The sequence below is a fragment of the Macaca mulatta genome, chromosome 11 (genome assembly GCF_049350105.2).
Source record: "Macaca mulatta isolate MMU2019108-1 chromosome 11, T2T-MMU8v2.0, whole genome shotgun sequence".
Lineage (NCBI taxonomy): Eukaryota > Metazoa > Chordata > Mammalia > Primates > Cercopithecidae > Macaca > Macaca mulatta.
The window spans coordinates 75,942,257-75,957,657 of NC_133416.1; the positions used below are offsets into that span (position 1 = coordinate 75,942,257).

Below are 15,401 nucleotides of genomic sequence, written 5' to 3' on the forward strand. Positions count from 1 at the left end.
CAGCCTCCCGAGTAGCTGGGACTAAAGGCTTATGCCACCATGCCCGGCTAATTTTTGTATTTTTAGTAGAGACAGGGTTTCAGCTTATTGGCCAGGCTGGTCTCGAACTCCTGACCTTGCAATCTGCCTGCCTCGGCCTTCCAAAGTGCTGGGATTACAGGTGTGAGCCACTGCACCCGGCCCCACAGTTTGCTTTTGAACACACTACACCCTTCCTAAAGCCCATCCTCGAACTACAGTTAAGAAATGCTGTTAGGCCAGGTGTGATGGCTCATGCCTATAATTCCAGCACTTTAGGAGGCTAAGGCAGGAGGATCACTTGACCCTGGAGTTCAAGACCAGCCTGGGCAGCATGGCAAAATCCTGCCTCTGCAAAAACTACAAAAATCGGCTGGGTATAGTGGTGCATGCCTGTAGTCCTAGCTACTGAGGAGTCTGAGGCAGGAGGATTGTTTGAGCCCAGGAGGTCAGGACTGCAGTGAACTGTGCTCATGCCATTCCAGTCTGGGTGACGGAGCAAGACCTCATTTCTTAAAAAAGACAAAAACAAAAAAACACCTGTCAGGAGCTTATATAGTTCCTAGAATGAAATGACCACTCCCTTGTACTTCCTCTATTCCATATTCAGATTTTATTGTAAAATTGCTTTGTTACACGTGTGGGTTTTTTGTTTTTGAGAGGGACTCTTACTCTGTCACCCTGCTTGAAGTGCAGTGGTGTGGTCTTGGCTCACTGCATCCTCCACCTCCAGGGCTCAAATGATCCTCCCCCTCAGCCTCCCAAGTTGCTGGGACTACAGATACGCTCCACCATGCCTGGCTAATTTTTCTGTATGTTTGGTAGAAATGGTGTTTTGCTCTGTTGCCCAGGCTAGTCTCAACCTGAGCTCAAGAGATACTCTCACCTCGGCCTCCCAAAGTATAGGGATTACAGGCGTGAGCCACCGCGCCTGGCTGTTATACTTGTTTATATTTTTGTTACCTATGTCCTATTCAGGTTTGCATTCTGCATCACACAGTATAGTGTTTTATTAATGTGGTATTTAATAAATGTGTTGAATACTTATTCTTCCAAAGTTAGGATTTAAAGCCCAGAAAAGTACCTCCATTTTATCCCAGAATAAAACTAGTTACTAGGCTGATGATTTGGCATTTTATTGTTTTAAAGCTCTTTAAGAAATTGTATGATAGCTAAATATACAATTATAGTATTTGTAGTAGTATTTTGAATTTTCCGAAGTATGTATCCCTGATGTATTAATTCCTTCATTTGTTTAAATAAACTTTGGCACATTACTAGAAAAATTATATTACTGAGATGGAAACTTACAAATTATTTGCAGTCTGAGTTTGATTTAGATACCAGTAGATTTAACTTCAGAACTCCTATTCCATGTTCTCAACTTTGTCACTTTTTTTTTGAGATGGAGTCTCTTCTGTTACTCAAATTAGAATGCAGTGGCATGATCTCGAATCACTGCAATCTCTGCTTCCCGGGTTTAAGCGATTCTCCTTCCTTAGCCTCCTGAGTAGGTGGGGTTACAGGTGCCTACCACCACGCCTGGTTAATTTTTGTATTTTTAGTAGAGAAAGGGTTTCACCATGTTGACCAGGCTGGTCTCAGACTCCTGACCTCAGGTGATCCTCCCACCTTGGCCTCCCAAAGTTCTGGGATTACAGGCGTGAGCTGCTGTGCCTGGCCTAGGGCTTCCTTTTTATTACATCTTTTTTGTAGCATCTGTTTATACTAATCCAAACTTCCTGGACAATATAACCTATTATGTACAACTTAAGAAAATTAGTGTAATACCTTACCCGTAGTATAAAGAGAAAATTAACATATGATAATGCATAATTTCAAAATGTTAATGTCCAGGCATAAGTTCACTGTTAAGATGAAAATGTTTCCAAGGGGGTAGTAAAGAGTATTTGATGATGATTGTCTGTATATCCCAAATCTGAAACTTTGACTTTTGAGCTCCAAGTCTGTATATCCCACTACAAATGAAACCTATGTGTCTGAATAACTCAGTTTGTTATCTTCCCATCCGATCTGTTTATCTTTCTAAAGTTTCTCTTTTCGTGAATGGTGCCACTCATTTATTCACCCAAGGCAGAGTCTTGGAATCATCTTAACTCCTTTCTTCTTTGCCTTCTATTATTAAATACCAGGTCTTGTGGGTTTTTACCTATTTAATTTCTCTGGAATTTGTCTTCCATGCCTTAGTTTAGGCTTTAATCGTTTTTAGTTTGTATTGCAATTGTCTAATACTGGTTTTCCTGCCTCTGCCCTATTTTTCTTATATTTTGCCAGAGTGATTTGTCACTCTCTGCTTAAAATTACCATTTAGGAGTTCATTATTGCTCTCTGGATGTAATATTTTCTGTGAGCTAGAAATCAGTTTTCTTTCTTGGATTAAATCCTTTTTAATGGTGAGTGGCTGCAACATCGCATTAGGGAAGATTCTGAAGTATCTGCTGGGAAGAATGCAGTGATAAGGGAATGACAGCCTGAGTCCTGCTTTGGCTAGACGCACAGGATCCTTTACAGTCTGAACCTGCCTACATTCCAGTAATAATGAACTGCTTGTGGTGTCCTGCAACAGGAACTGTTAGTTTGCTTTTGGATACTTTTTCACATGGCGTTTTCTTGGTCTGGAATGGCCTTTCCTAGCCCTATTTTCACATTGTCCTACAAAATATTTCCTGGTTTTTTGCTCCTCAGACACTCCCTGTCCCTACCAAATAATGACTGTCCTGTCTCTCTGCTAATTTATCTTACAACCTTTAATGTCTTGATTATACTTTGCTCTTCTACATTAAAGTTGAATTATTTTACTTACATCTGCAACATTTAGTATGAGGGTGCCACCTGGAAAATACATGTTTAATGTTTATTGAAAGGTTAAATTGCATAAGGGTTTGTGTTAGACTGATCACATATCTACTGAATAGCCGCCCTCCCTCCACCCACCAAGTTTCTGATTCTTTTTCTTTTCTCTCAGAATCATCAGACTCAGGTACATCTGTGAGTGAGAACAGGTGTCACCTTGAAGGTGGGAGTGATCAAAAGGTAATCTTTAAGTAAATTTCTCATTCTAATGTAATATTATTTGCCAGTTGGAAAGGTTATTTACAACAAATTAGCTTACTGGTTATGTTAAGTTTGTTGTATTTTATTTTTTTCCTGAATGCTTAGGACCTTGTGCAAGAGCTTCAGGAAGAGAAACCTTCGTCTTCACATTTGGTTTCTAGACCATCTACCTCATCTAGAAGGAGAGCGATTAGTGAGACAGGTATATATGAGTATTTGACACATTCACACAGCTTTTTGATGTTCTTTCTTTAATGAAATTAGTGCTTTTAGACTTAATTAAATTGTTCCCTTTTTTTGGTTGAGATGAATTAACCTCTGAGTTTTTTCATCCTTGATTTTATTAGATTTACAAATTGCTTATTTAGCAATATTTTTCTGGCTGACTACAGCAGGCATAGTTTACTGTGCCCCACCTGGAGTTTATAGTTAGCCAACTCTCTGTTAAGCTAATAGGAGGTGGCCGGGTGTGATGGCTCACGCCTGTAATCCCAGCACTTTGGGAGGCTGAGGCCGGCGGATCACGAGGTAAGGAGTTCAAGATCAGACTGACCAACATGGTGAAACCCCTTCTCTACTAAAAAAAAACAAACAAACAAAAAGTAGCTGGGCCTGGTGTCGCACACTTGTAATCGAGCTACTCAGGAGGTTGAGGAAGGAGAATTGCTTCAACCCGGGAGGTGGAAGTTTCAGTGAACCAAAATTGCGCCACTGCACTCCAGCCTGGGTAACTGAGCAAGACTTCGTCTAAAAAAAAGATAATAGGAGGCAGGCATATAAACTCCATTTTCGCCTTTATTCTTAGTCACCTTAACAGTTAAAATTTTAAATTGTTGTTTTTAATAAATGATAGTACATACCTATGAGTTTTAAAACAGAAAGTAAATAGCATTTTAGAAATGAAGAGATAAGGGCCAGGTGCGGTGGCTCACACCTGTAATCCCAGCACTTTGGGAGGCCAAGACAGGCAGATCACAAGGTCAGGAGATCGAGACCATCCTGGCTAACACGGTGAAACCCCGTGTCTACTAAAAATACAAAAAATTAGCCAGGCGTGGTGTTGGGTGCCTGTAGTCCCAACTACTTGGGAGGCTGAGGCAGGAGAATGGCATGAACTGGGGAGGCAGAGCTTGCAGTGAGCTGAGATCACACTACTGCACTCCAGCCTGGGCGACAGAGCGAGACTCTTGTCTCAAGAAAAAAAAGACAGAGAAAATAGTTGAGAACAGTTAGTAGAGGAGAAGACTGTAGCCTGAGGAAGTCACAGTAACTAAGACCATATGATTCAGATGAAAGAGAATGTCAGATCAGTGAAACAGAGTAAATGAACCCAGACCAGAATCTTGTACATGCGGGCAGAAGACAGGAAGGGCAGAGGTGTCTAGGCAGAGGTGGAACTAGAACAAATGGTAGTTACTTGGGAAAAAGGTGAAGTTACATCTGTACCTTATGCCAAAATGAATTTCAAATGAGTTTAAAAGATAAAAATAGAATGCAACATATTTGAAAGATAGTCACTTTAAATTTGACTGTTAATATCTGTATTACGTAAAAGTCTCCCCAAATCAATAAGGAAAACATTGAAACTTCAAATAGCAAAAAGGGCAGACAGTTCACAGAAATTTCCCACAGTAAATACAAATGACTAATAAATAGGGGGAAAGGGTGAATTTTGGTGATTTTAGCTTTACAGATACTAAAAAATGCCTAAAGGGTGTCCTTTTGGTCTATCAAATTAGCAAAAATAAATTTTTTACTCATCCTTACAACTTGTGTATTAGCACTGATAAACTGTTGGTCTACAAGTTGGTATAAGTTGGTAAAAATTGATTAAATTTTTCAGATTATAAAAAAGCTTAAATGGCCTGGTGCTGCAGTGGCTCACACCTGTAATCCCAGCACTTTGGAAGGCTGAGGCGGGTGGATCTCTTGAGGTTGGGAGTTCGAGACCAACTTGGCAAACATGGTGAAACTCCGTCTCTATTAAAAATACAAAAATTAGCCAGGTGTGGTGGCAGGCGCCTGTAATCCCAGCTACTCGAGAGGCTGAGGCAGGAGAATCACTTGAACCTAGGGGGTGGAGGTTGCAGTGAACCAAATCGTGCCATTGCACTCCAGCCTGGGTTACAGAATGAGACTCTTATCTCAAAAAAAAAAAAAAAAGGTTTAGAGTTCTTAACATTATCCTAGTAACTCCATTTCTAGGAATCTATCTTAAGGATGTAGTTAAAAAATCAAAGATTTATATGTAGAGATATTAATTACAGCATTATTTATAATTTGCAGCCCGGCCAAGATCACCTTTTTTAAGATAGAGAATACAAACAGGATTAAGAGCTCATGTGAAGAACTTGTGATCTAGTTGTGGAGATAAAACATAAAAATTCTTAGTGGGATGTAAGAGTATTTTGGGAATTGAGAGGAAGAGGAGATGACTTTTGGTTAGATAGGCCAAGAGAGGGAAATGAAATGAGCAAAGGTGTGAGAGTTGTACCTGAAATAAAATCCACATCAGGGATGTGGATTTTATTTCACTTAATACCATAAGCCTATTAAATACTTACATATAAGGCTGCAGTGAACACCTTTGCACATATATTCTTAAATTATTATGGAGATATTTCTCTAGGATAGAGAATATATTTCTAGGATAGAATATATTTCTCTAGGATAGAGAAATTGCCTGCAAAATGATGGACGATTTAATATTCTTACTAACTGTATAAAAATGTCCTTTCTTGGCTGGGCGCGGTGGCTCACGCCTGTAATCCCTGCACTTTGGGAGGCTGAGGCGGGCAGATTACCTGAGGTCAGTTCGAGACCAACCTGGCCAACATGGTGAAACCCTATCTCTACTAAAAATACAAAAATTAGCCAGGTGTGGTGGCAAGCACCTGTAATCCCAGCTACTCAGGAGGCTGAGGCAGGAGAATCTCTTGAACCTGGGAGGTAGAGGTTGCAGTGAGCCAAGATTGCGCCATTATACTCCAGCCTGGGGGACAAGAGTGAGACTTTGTCTCAAATAAATAAATAAATAAATAAGTAAATCCTTTCTCAAATCATTGATATTGTCTCATTTTAATTTTTGTCATTCTCATGAGTGAAAAATGAGATCATTTCCCTTTGCATTTCTTTGATCCCTAGGAGGTAGGAGATTTCTTTTTTCCATTACTCAAGTATATGACTCAAGATTTTTCATATGTTTATTAGTCATGTGTATTTCTTCTGTGACCTGCTTTTTCCTGTTTCCTTAAAAAAAAAATCCAGTCTATCTTGATATGGTAGGACTTTGTATAATATGTATGATATGGGTATTTTTTTATTATATATGTTGCAGATATTATCTTTGAATTTGACCTTGGCCTTTTAACTTTTGTTTGGTATGTTATTTTGCCATGTAAACCTTGACGTGATCTAATCTTGATAGTCTTTTTTTTGAGGGCTTTGCAGTATTATGAAATACTTTTCCACCCCAGCGTTATAAGAATATTTTGTTATAGGTACTTTCATGGTTTTGTTCTTTATATTTAGATCTTTAATCCACCTGGAATTCATTTTTATGTCTAGTGTAAGGTAGGATTCTCATGTCTAACAGATTTGTCTAACATTCTGACCCATTCAGAGATAATTTATTATTTAAAATAAAATGGAAAATTTTTACTGGTTTTGATTTCTGTTTAAAATACAGGATACTGAAGAGCCAGGTTTAGTGGCTTAGGCCTGTAATCCCAGCACTTTGGGAGGCTGAGGCACTGGGATCACTTGAGGCCAGGAGTTTGAGACCAGTGTGGCCAACATGGTGAAACGATCTCTACCAAAAACACAAAAATTATCCAGGCATGGTGGTGCGCGCCTGTAATTCCGGCTACTTGGAGGCTGAAGTCACAAGAATCACTTGAACCTGGGAGGCAGAGGCTGCAGTGAACCGAGAATGTACCACTGCACTCCAGCCTGGATGGTCGAGTGTGACTCTGTCTCAAAAGAAAAAATGTAGGGTACTGAAGAAATTGAAACATTAAGAATACCTTATAAGTAAATTAACCACTTTGGCTCTTTTCAGAAAAAAAAAAAGAACTCTTATATTTTAAAGTTTGGTTTTGGCAGAAAATAAAATTCCTAGATTGTTTGGTTAATAAAAACTTTATTAGATGGATTAAATTGTGATGTATGGAGATAGAGTTCTGAAAGAAGAATAGAAACCTTTTAAAAAATAGTATTCTCAGCCTAGGCAACATGGTGAAACCCTGTCTATACAAAATATAGAAAAATTAGTGAGCTGTGGTGGTGCGTTCCTATGGTACCAGCTACTTGGGAGGCTGAGGTTGAGGTGGGAGGATCGCTGAAGTCCATGAGACAGAGGTTGCAGTGAGCTGAGATTGCACCTCTGTACTCCAGCCTGGGCGACAGAGCAAGACCCTGTCTCAGAAAATAAATAAATAAACAAATACACATATACAGCTAGTGTTCTGTTGTAACTCTTAGTTGGACAGATTCAATAAAACAGTGTTAACTTTTGAAGCTAATTTTATTGGAACTAAGTTTCTGTACAGAAAAACAGCTCAATTTTCTAAATCACAGTACAGCAATTTATTTTTTTTCCCTTACATATCCAGAAGAAAATTCAGATGAATTATCTGGTGAACGACAAAGAAAACGCCACAAATCTGATAGTATTTCCCTTTCCTTTGATGAAAGCCTGGCTCTGTGTGTAATAAGGGAGATATGTTGTGAAAGAAGCAGTAGCAGTGAATCTACAGGGACGCCGTCGAATCCGGTAATGTTTTCATTTTTAAGTAAGGCAAGACTCTTACTGTTAAACTCTAGTCCTGGCAGTCCTAATAAGCATACTGATCGAATGTACATGTGTCTTACGAGATTGATGCAAAACACGGTGCTAAATTTTACTTTAAAATAAAACCACTGTATTGATCTCTGCCTTCAACCCAAGGTATTGTGAGAAATGTGGAAAATAGTGGAGTAACACTAGTATTGGTAAAATTAGTAGTAGTATTAGTAATTATCGGTGTCACTGTATGTATTAGAGAGTATTTGTGGACCACTGCACCAATAGTACATTCAAATAAATTGGAGCATAGAGTTGTTTGAGAATTTTGAAATAAAGGAACAAAACCCAAAATTTGGTTCAGTTAAATATTTTAGCATTTTAAGGCAAATTTGACTATTTAGAGTAAAAATATCTTTTATTACAGCCATCAGCAAAAAAGTCAACATAGTCTGAACTTAACATTTGCCAGATAGGTCTAGACATCAGGTAAGTTCTATTTACTTATGCTGTAAAATACAGGTTTATACTGGGCTGGGTGTGGTGGCTCACGCCTGTAATCGCAGTACTTTGGAAGACTGAGGCGGGTGGATCACCTGAGGTCAGGAGTTCAAGACCAAGCTGGCCAACAAGATGAAACCATGTCTGTACTGAAAATACAAAAATTAGCCAGGCATGGTGGCACACGCTTGCAGTCCCAGCTACTCGAGAGGCTGAGGCAGGAGGATCACTTGAACTCAGGAGGTGGAGGTTGCAGTGAGTCGAGATTGTGCCACTGCACTCCAACCTGGGTGACAGAAAGACTCAGTCTCAAAAAAAAAAAAAAAAAGAAAAAAAAAAGAAAAATGCAGATTTTTTATTGCATGGATGACGGGAGAGTATCAGTACTTTTTAATTATTAATACAGACTTCCAAAATAATAGCGAGCAGCATTTCTTAAGAGATGTCACTGAAAGACGTTTGGTAAAATCTTTTTTTGTTAACAAGAATGCTTGACAAGTGGAATATTTTGTTTTGTATGTCTTTAAACAAGCTTGTCCAACCCATGCCCTGTGGGCCATATGCCAAGATGGCTTTGAATGTGGCCTAACACAAATTCATAAACTTTCTTAAAATATTATGAGTTTTTTTTTTTTTTTTTTTTTTTTACAATTTTTTCCCTGCTCATCAGCTATTGTTAGTGTATTTTACGTGTAGCCCAAGACAATTCTTCCAATGTGGCCCAGGGAAATCAAAGGATTGGATATAGTTTTTGGTAATATGGCAGTGTTGATGGTCATTATTCTGAATAATAGTAATCCTTGTATAGTTCTCTAGAAGATGTAGGAGATGGAACCAATTGTGGTAGTAATCCCAGTCTTTTACCTGTTCTTGTTAATTCCTGTATTTTTATTTTTCTCTTCCAAAGTAGTGATTGTTTGAACACATACCTGCCCTCTAGAATTACTGTACTTAATGGAGCTGTTACTCATGTAGACCACTAGATGGCATAATGAGCTCTTGCTCGGTCTGAGAGCAGGTTCTTCATTCGTAGATAATTTAAGTTTATACCAGATTCCATACAGTTGAGATGGCACTGCAGATACAGTAGTAGTCAAGGTAGATATGATTCTTGTCTTCATGGGGAGATAGATCATTAATGACAAAAATGAAAAAATTTAATAAATCCAGTGAAAAAACAGGTGCTTGAGAGGAAATATGTGTGATAAAATTGAATCCAATTAAAACTTGATGAGTACACAACCTACAAGTTGGTTAAAAAGAGGATTATCATATCCTATTTATTTATTTATTTATTGAAATTGAGTCTCTATTGCCCAGGCTGGAGTGCAGTGGTGCAATCTTGGCTCACTGCAACCTCCGCCTCCCAGGTTCAAGCAATTCTCATGTCTCAGCCTCCTGAGTAGCTGGGATTACAGGCTTCCACCACCACACCCGGCTCATTTTTGTATTTTTAGTAGAGACAGGGTTTCACTATGTTGGCCAGGCTGGTTTTGAACTCCTGACCTCAAGTGATGTGCCTGCCTTGGCCTCCCAAGGTGCTGGGATTACAGACGTTGAGCCACAACACCCGGACCCCCATTAAATGTATAGTTTTGTTAAAGTTATATCAGAATTCTAGCTGAATGGAGTCCTTGTTCTTGCTTTGTACCTGGGACACTGCCTTGTTACTGATACGGCTTTGAGGAGTAGAGGAACATCAGATTTTTTGTTTTGAGTTGAGTTAGGTAAAACGACATGGACACACGTGGAGTGGTTTTAAGGAGCAGAGAGTTTAATAGGCAAGAAGGGAGAAGGCAGAAGGAAGAAGCTCCCCCTTACAGAGCCGGGGTGGGGGTGCTCTAAAGCTGAAAGAGGAGACCTCACATACTAGCTGGTTTTATGTGATGGCTGGAGGGAGTGGTGTCTTATTTGCATAGGGCTCAGAGGGTTGGTTTAACCAGGCATGTCATTTAGCCCTCGAGAAAACTAGCCCTCCCACTCTAGTCCTTTAATACTGCAAATGCAGCGTGCCATGACATTTTACACACGTGGGGTTATGTGGGGGCGGCCATGCTGTTAGGTACCTGTTGGGGCAAGGGCAAGATGATGACAGTGGGAATTGCCATGTTGGGTGGACCCTCTTGCATTTGCATCTTAAAGGTTGCTGGCCTTTAAGAGCCAGGGTTTTATGCTAGACAAGAAATGTTTCTGGAGCTACGAAAAACCTTCCAAGGACCACTTTCCCTTTCTATTTGCCTAAAATAATTTCTTAGTAACTCCCACCACATTATCAAAGTGTGCAGTAGAGGGGTATTTCTTTTTTTCTTTTTGTTAGTCCTGTCCTGCATTCTCTTAAAAAACCCTATCTATTAAAAAATCTCAGCTGGGCACAGTGGCTCATGCTTGTAATCCCAGCACTTTGGGAGGTCCAGGCGGGTGGATCACCTGAGGTCAGGAGTTCAAGATCAGCCTGGCCAACATGGTGAAACCCCATCTCTACCAAAAATACCAAAAATTAGCTGGGTGTAGTGGCGGGCACCTGTAATCCTAGCTGCTCGGGAGACTGAGACAGGAGAATCGCTTGAACCCAGGAGGTGGAGGTTGCAGTGAGCTGAGATCACACCATTGCAAGGGCAACAAGAGCGAAACTCATCTTAAACAACAACAACAACAAAATCTCGTTTTTCAGGTTAAGTCCCTAGTTGTGAAAGCTTTTGGTAGGGCCCGTTTTTTTTTCTCTTCTGCATTTTAATTTCCCTCATTTGAGAATGTTATAGTCATCACTGGGTGTCATCATTCACCAGTTTGTGAAGGGAGTTAAAGGAAAGTGCATTCCTCTCCCATCTTTTCTTTGGGGTTTAGTAAATTGTGGGAAACTAAGACTGTGTTCTAGACTGTACACCACACAGTTTATATTATGATCTTCTGTCATTTTTGCAGCCTTAGATTCCATTTTTAGCTAAGACTGGGGTTTTAAATAACTTGTTTAAGGTTCCTACAACTGTCGCAATTGGAATTCAAACAATTCTAGGTATTTCTGACTGCAAAAATCTAAGATCTTTGCAGAGCAAGCCTATCTGATGCTTTAAAAACTTTTTTTTTTTAATTTTTGAGATAGTCTCTCACTCCATTGCCCAGGCTGGAGTACAGTGGCATGATCATGGCTTACTGCAACCTCAACCTCCTGGGTTCAAGCGATCCTTCCTCCTCAGCCTTGAGAGTTAGCTGGGACTACAGGTGTGTAGCACCACACCTGACTAATTTTTTTTTACTCTTTTTTTTCAGAGATGAGGTCTCGGCCTGTTGCCCAGGCTGGTCTCAAACCACTGGGCTTATGTGATTCTCCTGCTTTGGCTCCCAGAGTATTGGTATTACAGGCATGAGCCACCACCCGCAGCCTGATGCTTTTAAAATATATAGTATTTAGGCCTGGTGTGGTGGCTCACACCTGTAATCCCAGCACCTTGGGAGGCTGAGACAGGCGGATCACAAGGTCAGGAGATCGAGACCATCCTGACTAACACAGTGAAACCCTGTCTCTACTAAAAATACAAAAAATTAGCCGAGCGTGGTGGCGGGCACCTGTAGTTCCAGCTACTGGGGAGGCTGAGGTGGGAGAATGGTGTGAACCGGGAGGCGGAGATTGCAGTGAGCCGAGATCATGCCAGTGCACTCCAGCCTGGGCGACAGAGCGAGACTCTGTCTCAAAAAAAAAAAAAAAATATATATATATATATGTTTAAATAATACATATTTATATGTTAAATTTACATATAAATTTATATTTATATAATTATATAAAATATATAATTATATAAAAACATATTTTAAATATATATTTTTATATATAATATTTAAAAAATATATATAGAGAGAATTTAATAGTTTCTGGGGCATTCTTTTATGAACATTAGCTAAAACTTTTAAAAACCACTCCCAATATTGCATTTTTTTTAATAATATCCTAGGACAGGAATTGGCAAACTTTCTGTAAAGAGCCAGATAGTTAATTATTTGGGCTCTGCAGGGCCGTGGTTTCTGTCACAGCTACTCAGCTCCACTCTTGTAATGCAGGAGCAACCATAGACAACAAGTCAACAAATAGGCATGGCTGTGTTCAATAAAACTTTATTTATAAAAGTAGATGGGTGATGGGCCACAGTTTGCACACCCCCTACCATAGAGTATGTTTTCTGAGACTTAATGTTTCTTGTAATTTACCCCCTTATTCTAAAATTAGTGCACTTTAGTTAGTTGAAGTATTTGGTTTGTGGGGTTGCTTTGTTAGAGTGTTAATTGTGTCCTAACTTGACTTGTGATTCTAATCTGATTGGTAGTAGAGCCCCGTTAGGAATTAGAGCTGCAACTTGATGAATGTTGCTTTTACTCTCCTTCTTAACACTACTCTTTTAAAAAAGTCTTTTGACATCAGAGGCCTAAAAATAATATACTTTGTTTCCGTTTTTAGAACTGATGCAGATATGGATATCATTTAATCTAAGCTCCTTTTCTAGATGAAGTAGCTACAGCCTTTAGAAGTTAAATGATATGGGCTGGGCGCGGTGGCTCACGGGTGTAATCCCAGCACTTTGGGAGGCCAAGGTGTTGGATCACTTAGAGATCAGGAGTTCGAGCAGCCCAGCCAACATGGTGAAACCCCGTCTCTACTAAAAATATAAAAAGTAGCCAGTTGTGGTAGTGGATGCCTGTAATCCCAGCTACTTGGGAGGCTGAGGCAGGAGAATAGCTTGAACCTGGGAGGCGGAGGTTGCAATGAGCCGAGATCATGCCACTGCATTTCAGCTTGGGCGATAGAGCGAAAAAAAGGGCCAGGCACGGTGGCTCACACCTGTAATCCTAACACTTTGGGAGGCCGAAGCGGTTGAATTGCTTGAGGTCAGGAATTCAAGACCAGCCTGACCAACATGGTGAAGCCCCACCTCTACTAAAAATACAAGAATTAGCCAGGCATGGTGACACACGCCTGTAGTCCCAGCTACTTGGTAGACTGAGGCAGGAGAATCGCTTGAACTTGGGAGGTGGAGGTTGCAGTGAGCCGAGATCAGGCCACTGCACTCCAGTCTGGGCAACAGAGCAAGATTCCGTCTCAAAATAAATAAATAGATAAAATAAGTTAAGTGGTGTGTCTAAGGTTAAATTAGCTACTTAGTGGCAAGTGTAGAATAAGTCATATCCTGACTGCTAGACTTTTTCCACTTGTAGCCTTCTGCTTAATATATGCTCCTACCCTTAGCCACTAACAGCAAATGTTATTGGCCTGAAGGTCTTATTAGGTTCGTACACAATTTATTGAAGTCTTGAAATGAGGAATCAGGTGAGCAGCTACAGATTTTCTTTTTTAATTTTCTAAAGGCTCTTTAAAAGAAAATCTCAAAGTTTATTAAAAAACGTAAGTATCTATGACTCAAGAGACATTTTTCTAAGAAAAAAAACCCATAAGTATTATAAGTGTTGTGTCTTGTTACTTGTATTCTACCAATTTGGACATATAAAGTTGAGTAAAGACAGGTCTTAGCCCAAAGTGGATATATTTTCAGATGAGAATCATGCCTGCAAAGTTATGTTTTCCATAATTTATTTGTGAGACTATATAATTCATTATTATACAAGTAGTAAGGATAATTAAAGGTGGAAGAGCCTTTTCAGTTACGGTATTGACAAAGGCTTAGTCAAAGAAGGATGAATAGGATTTTGAAACTGAAATTATTCTAGTTAGAGGGGGAAAGTGTGGAAGTTGAAATGCCAAGATTAGTTGAGGAAGCAATCTAGATCTGGCAGGATTGTCCATATTTAGTAAGGGAGAAAGGGTGTCTAGTTGAAGACAGACAAAGATGTTAATACAGTCACACTGTATGTACTTTCAATGCCAAGAGACTTTGGCATTTTTCCTTTATGCAGTGGGGTTTTGAACAGGGAAAATAACATAGTAATAACCTTGAAATCTTAATCTAGTTTAAGTGTGCAGCATGGATCTGAGGAGGAAATGTGCGTGGCAACCAGCTCCAGGATGACTGGGTGGAGGGGGGGCCAGTCCTCCCACCACCGATTTCCCTCGGGACGTCCCGGATCGGAGTAGCAGGCCCATCCCCCAAGTGTTACACCCCACTAGCAGCAGCAGAGGCACAGGGATGAGTTAGGAAACTGTTACAGAGGTCAAGAGCTGATGTTTATTAAGTTATGTATTTTTTTCTTGTTTTAGGATCTTGATGCTGGTGTAAGTGAACATTCAGGTGATTGGTTGGATCAGGATTCAGTTTCAGATCAGTTTAGTGTAGAATTTGAAGTTGAATCTCTCGACTCAGAAGATTATAGCCTTAGTGAAGAAGCACAAGAACTCTCAGATGAAGATGATGAGGTAGTATTTTTTTTCCCCTCTAATTATATTGGAAAATTATTAAATATTTTCCATGTTCATTGACTTTGAGATTGGAATAATAATAAATTCAGATTTCACTTGAAATCTTTACCTCTTGATTTGTTCAGACTAACACATTGGTTTGTGGACTTGAGGATTTCATAGTTCTTTATCATCTGATGTATATTATTATATTACTACTAATGCCAAGAAATCAATAGACCTCAATGAACATGCTTATTATAATGGTCTGTTCACTTTTAAAAAATATAATTACTGTTTTAATATTAACTTACTTGTTATAAAAGTAAAACATGCATACAGTTAAAGTCAAATAGTACCCTCAGAGATCTGTCTCCCAGAAGTGACTGCCTTTAACATTTCTAGCTATTTCCCTATTATTTAATATCTCCATATTATTTATTTATAAAGTAAAACCACTTAGCTGAATGTTTTGTTTTATTCATCCGAAACATCCTTTGTATTGACTTTTACCATTGTAGGTAAGGATTTCTCTCTCCTGCATTTTTCCCCCCTTTATACTCACTCACTCTATTTGAAATTGTCTAAGACTTTCTCATATATTGTAGTACATGATGCTTGTTTAGGACTTATTACTAGGAAGCCTTCTGATTGAAGGAAAAAGGGTGATGAATTGATGCTAAC

The 15,401-nt window shown here is 39.4% G+C and overlaps 1 protein-coding gene across 8 annotated transcripts in view; it reads left to right on the forward strand.

Moving 5' to 3' along the window:
• Positions 1–15,401, forward strand: part of MDM2 (MDM2 proto-oncogene) — a 34,620-nt gene that overhangs the window by 11,916 nt on the left and 7,303 nt on the right. For 6 of the 8 annotated variants that reach the window (XM_015152181.3, XM_015152178.3, XM_077953070.1 and 3 more), the window contains 4 exon segments: positions 3,005–3,072; positions 3,199–3,295; positions 7,707–7,867; positions 14,580–14,735. In XM_015152181.3, the coding sequence (XP_015007667.1) occupies positions 3,005–3,072; positions 3,199–3,295; positions 7,707–7,867; positions 14,580–14,735 (482 nt within the window). 8 annotated transcript variants of the gene reach the window in all.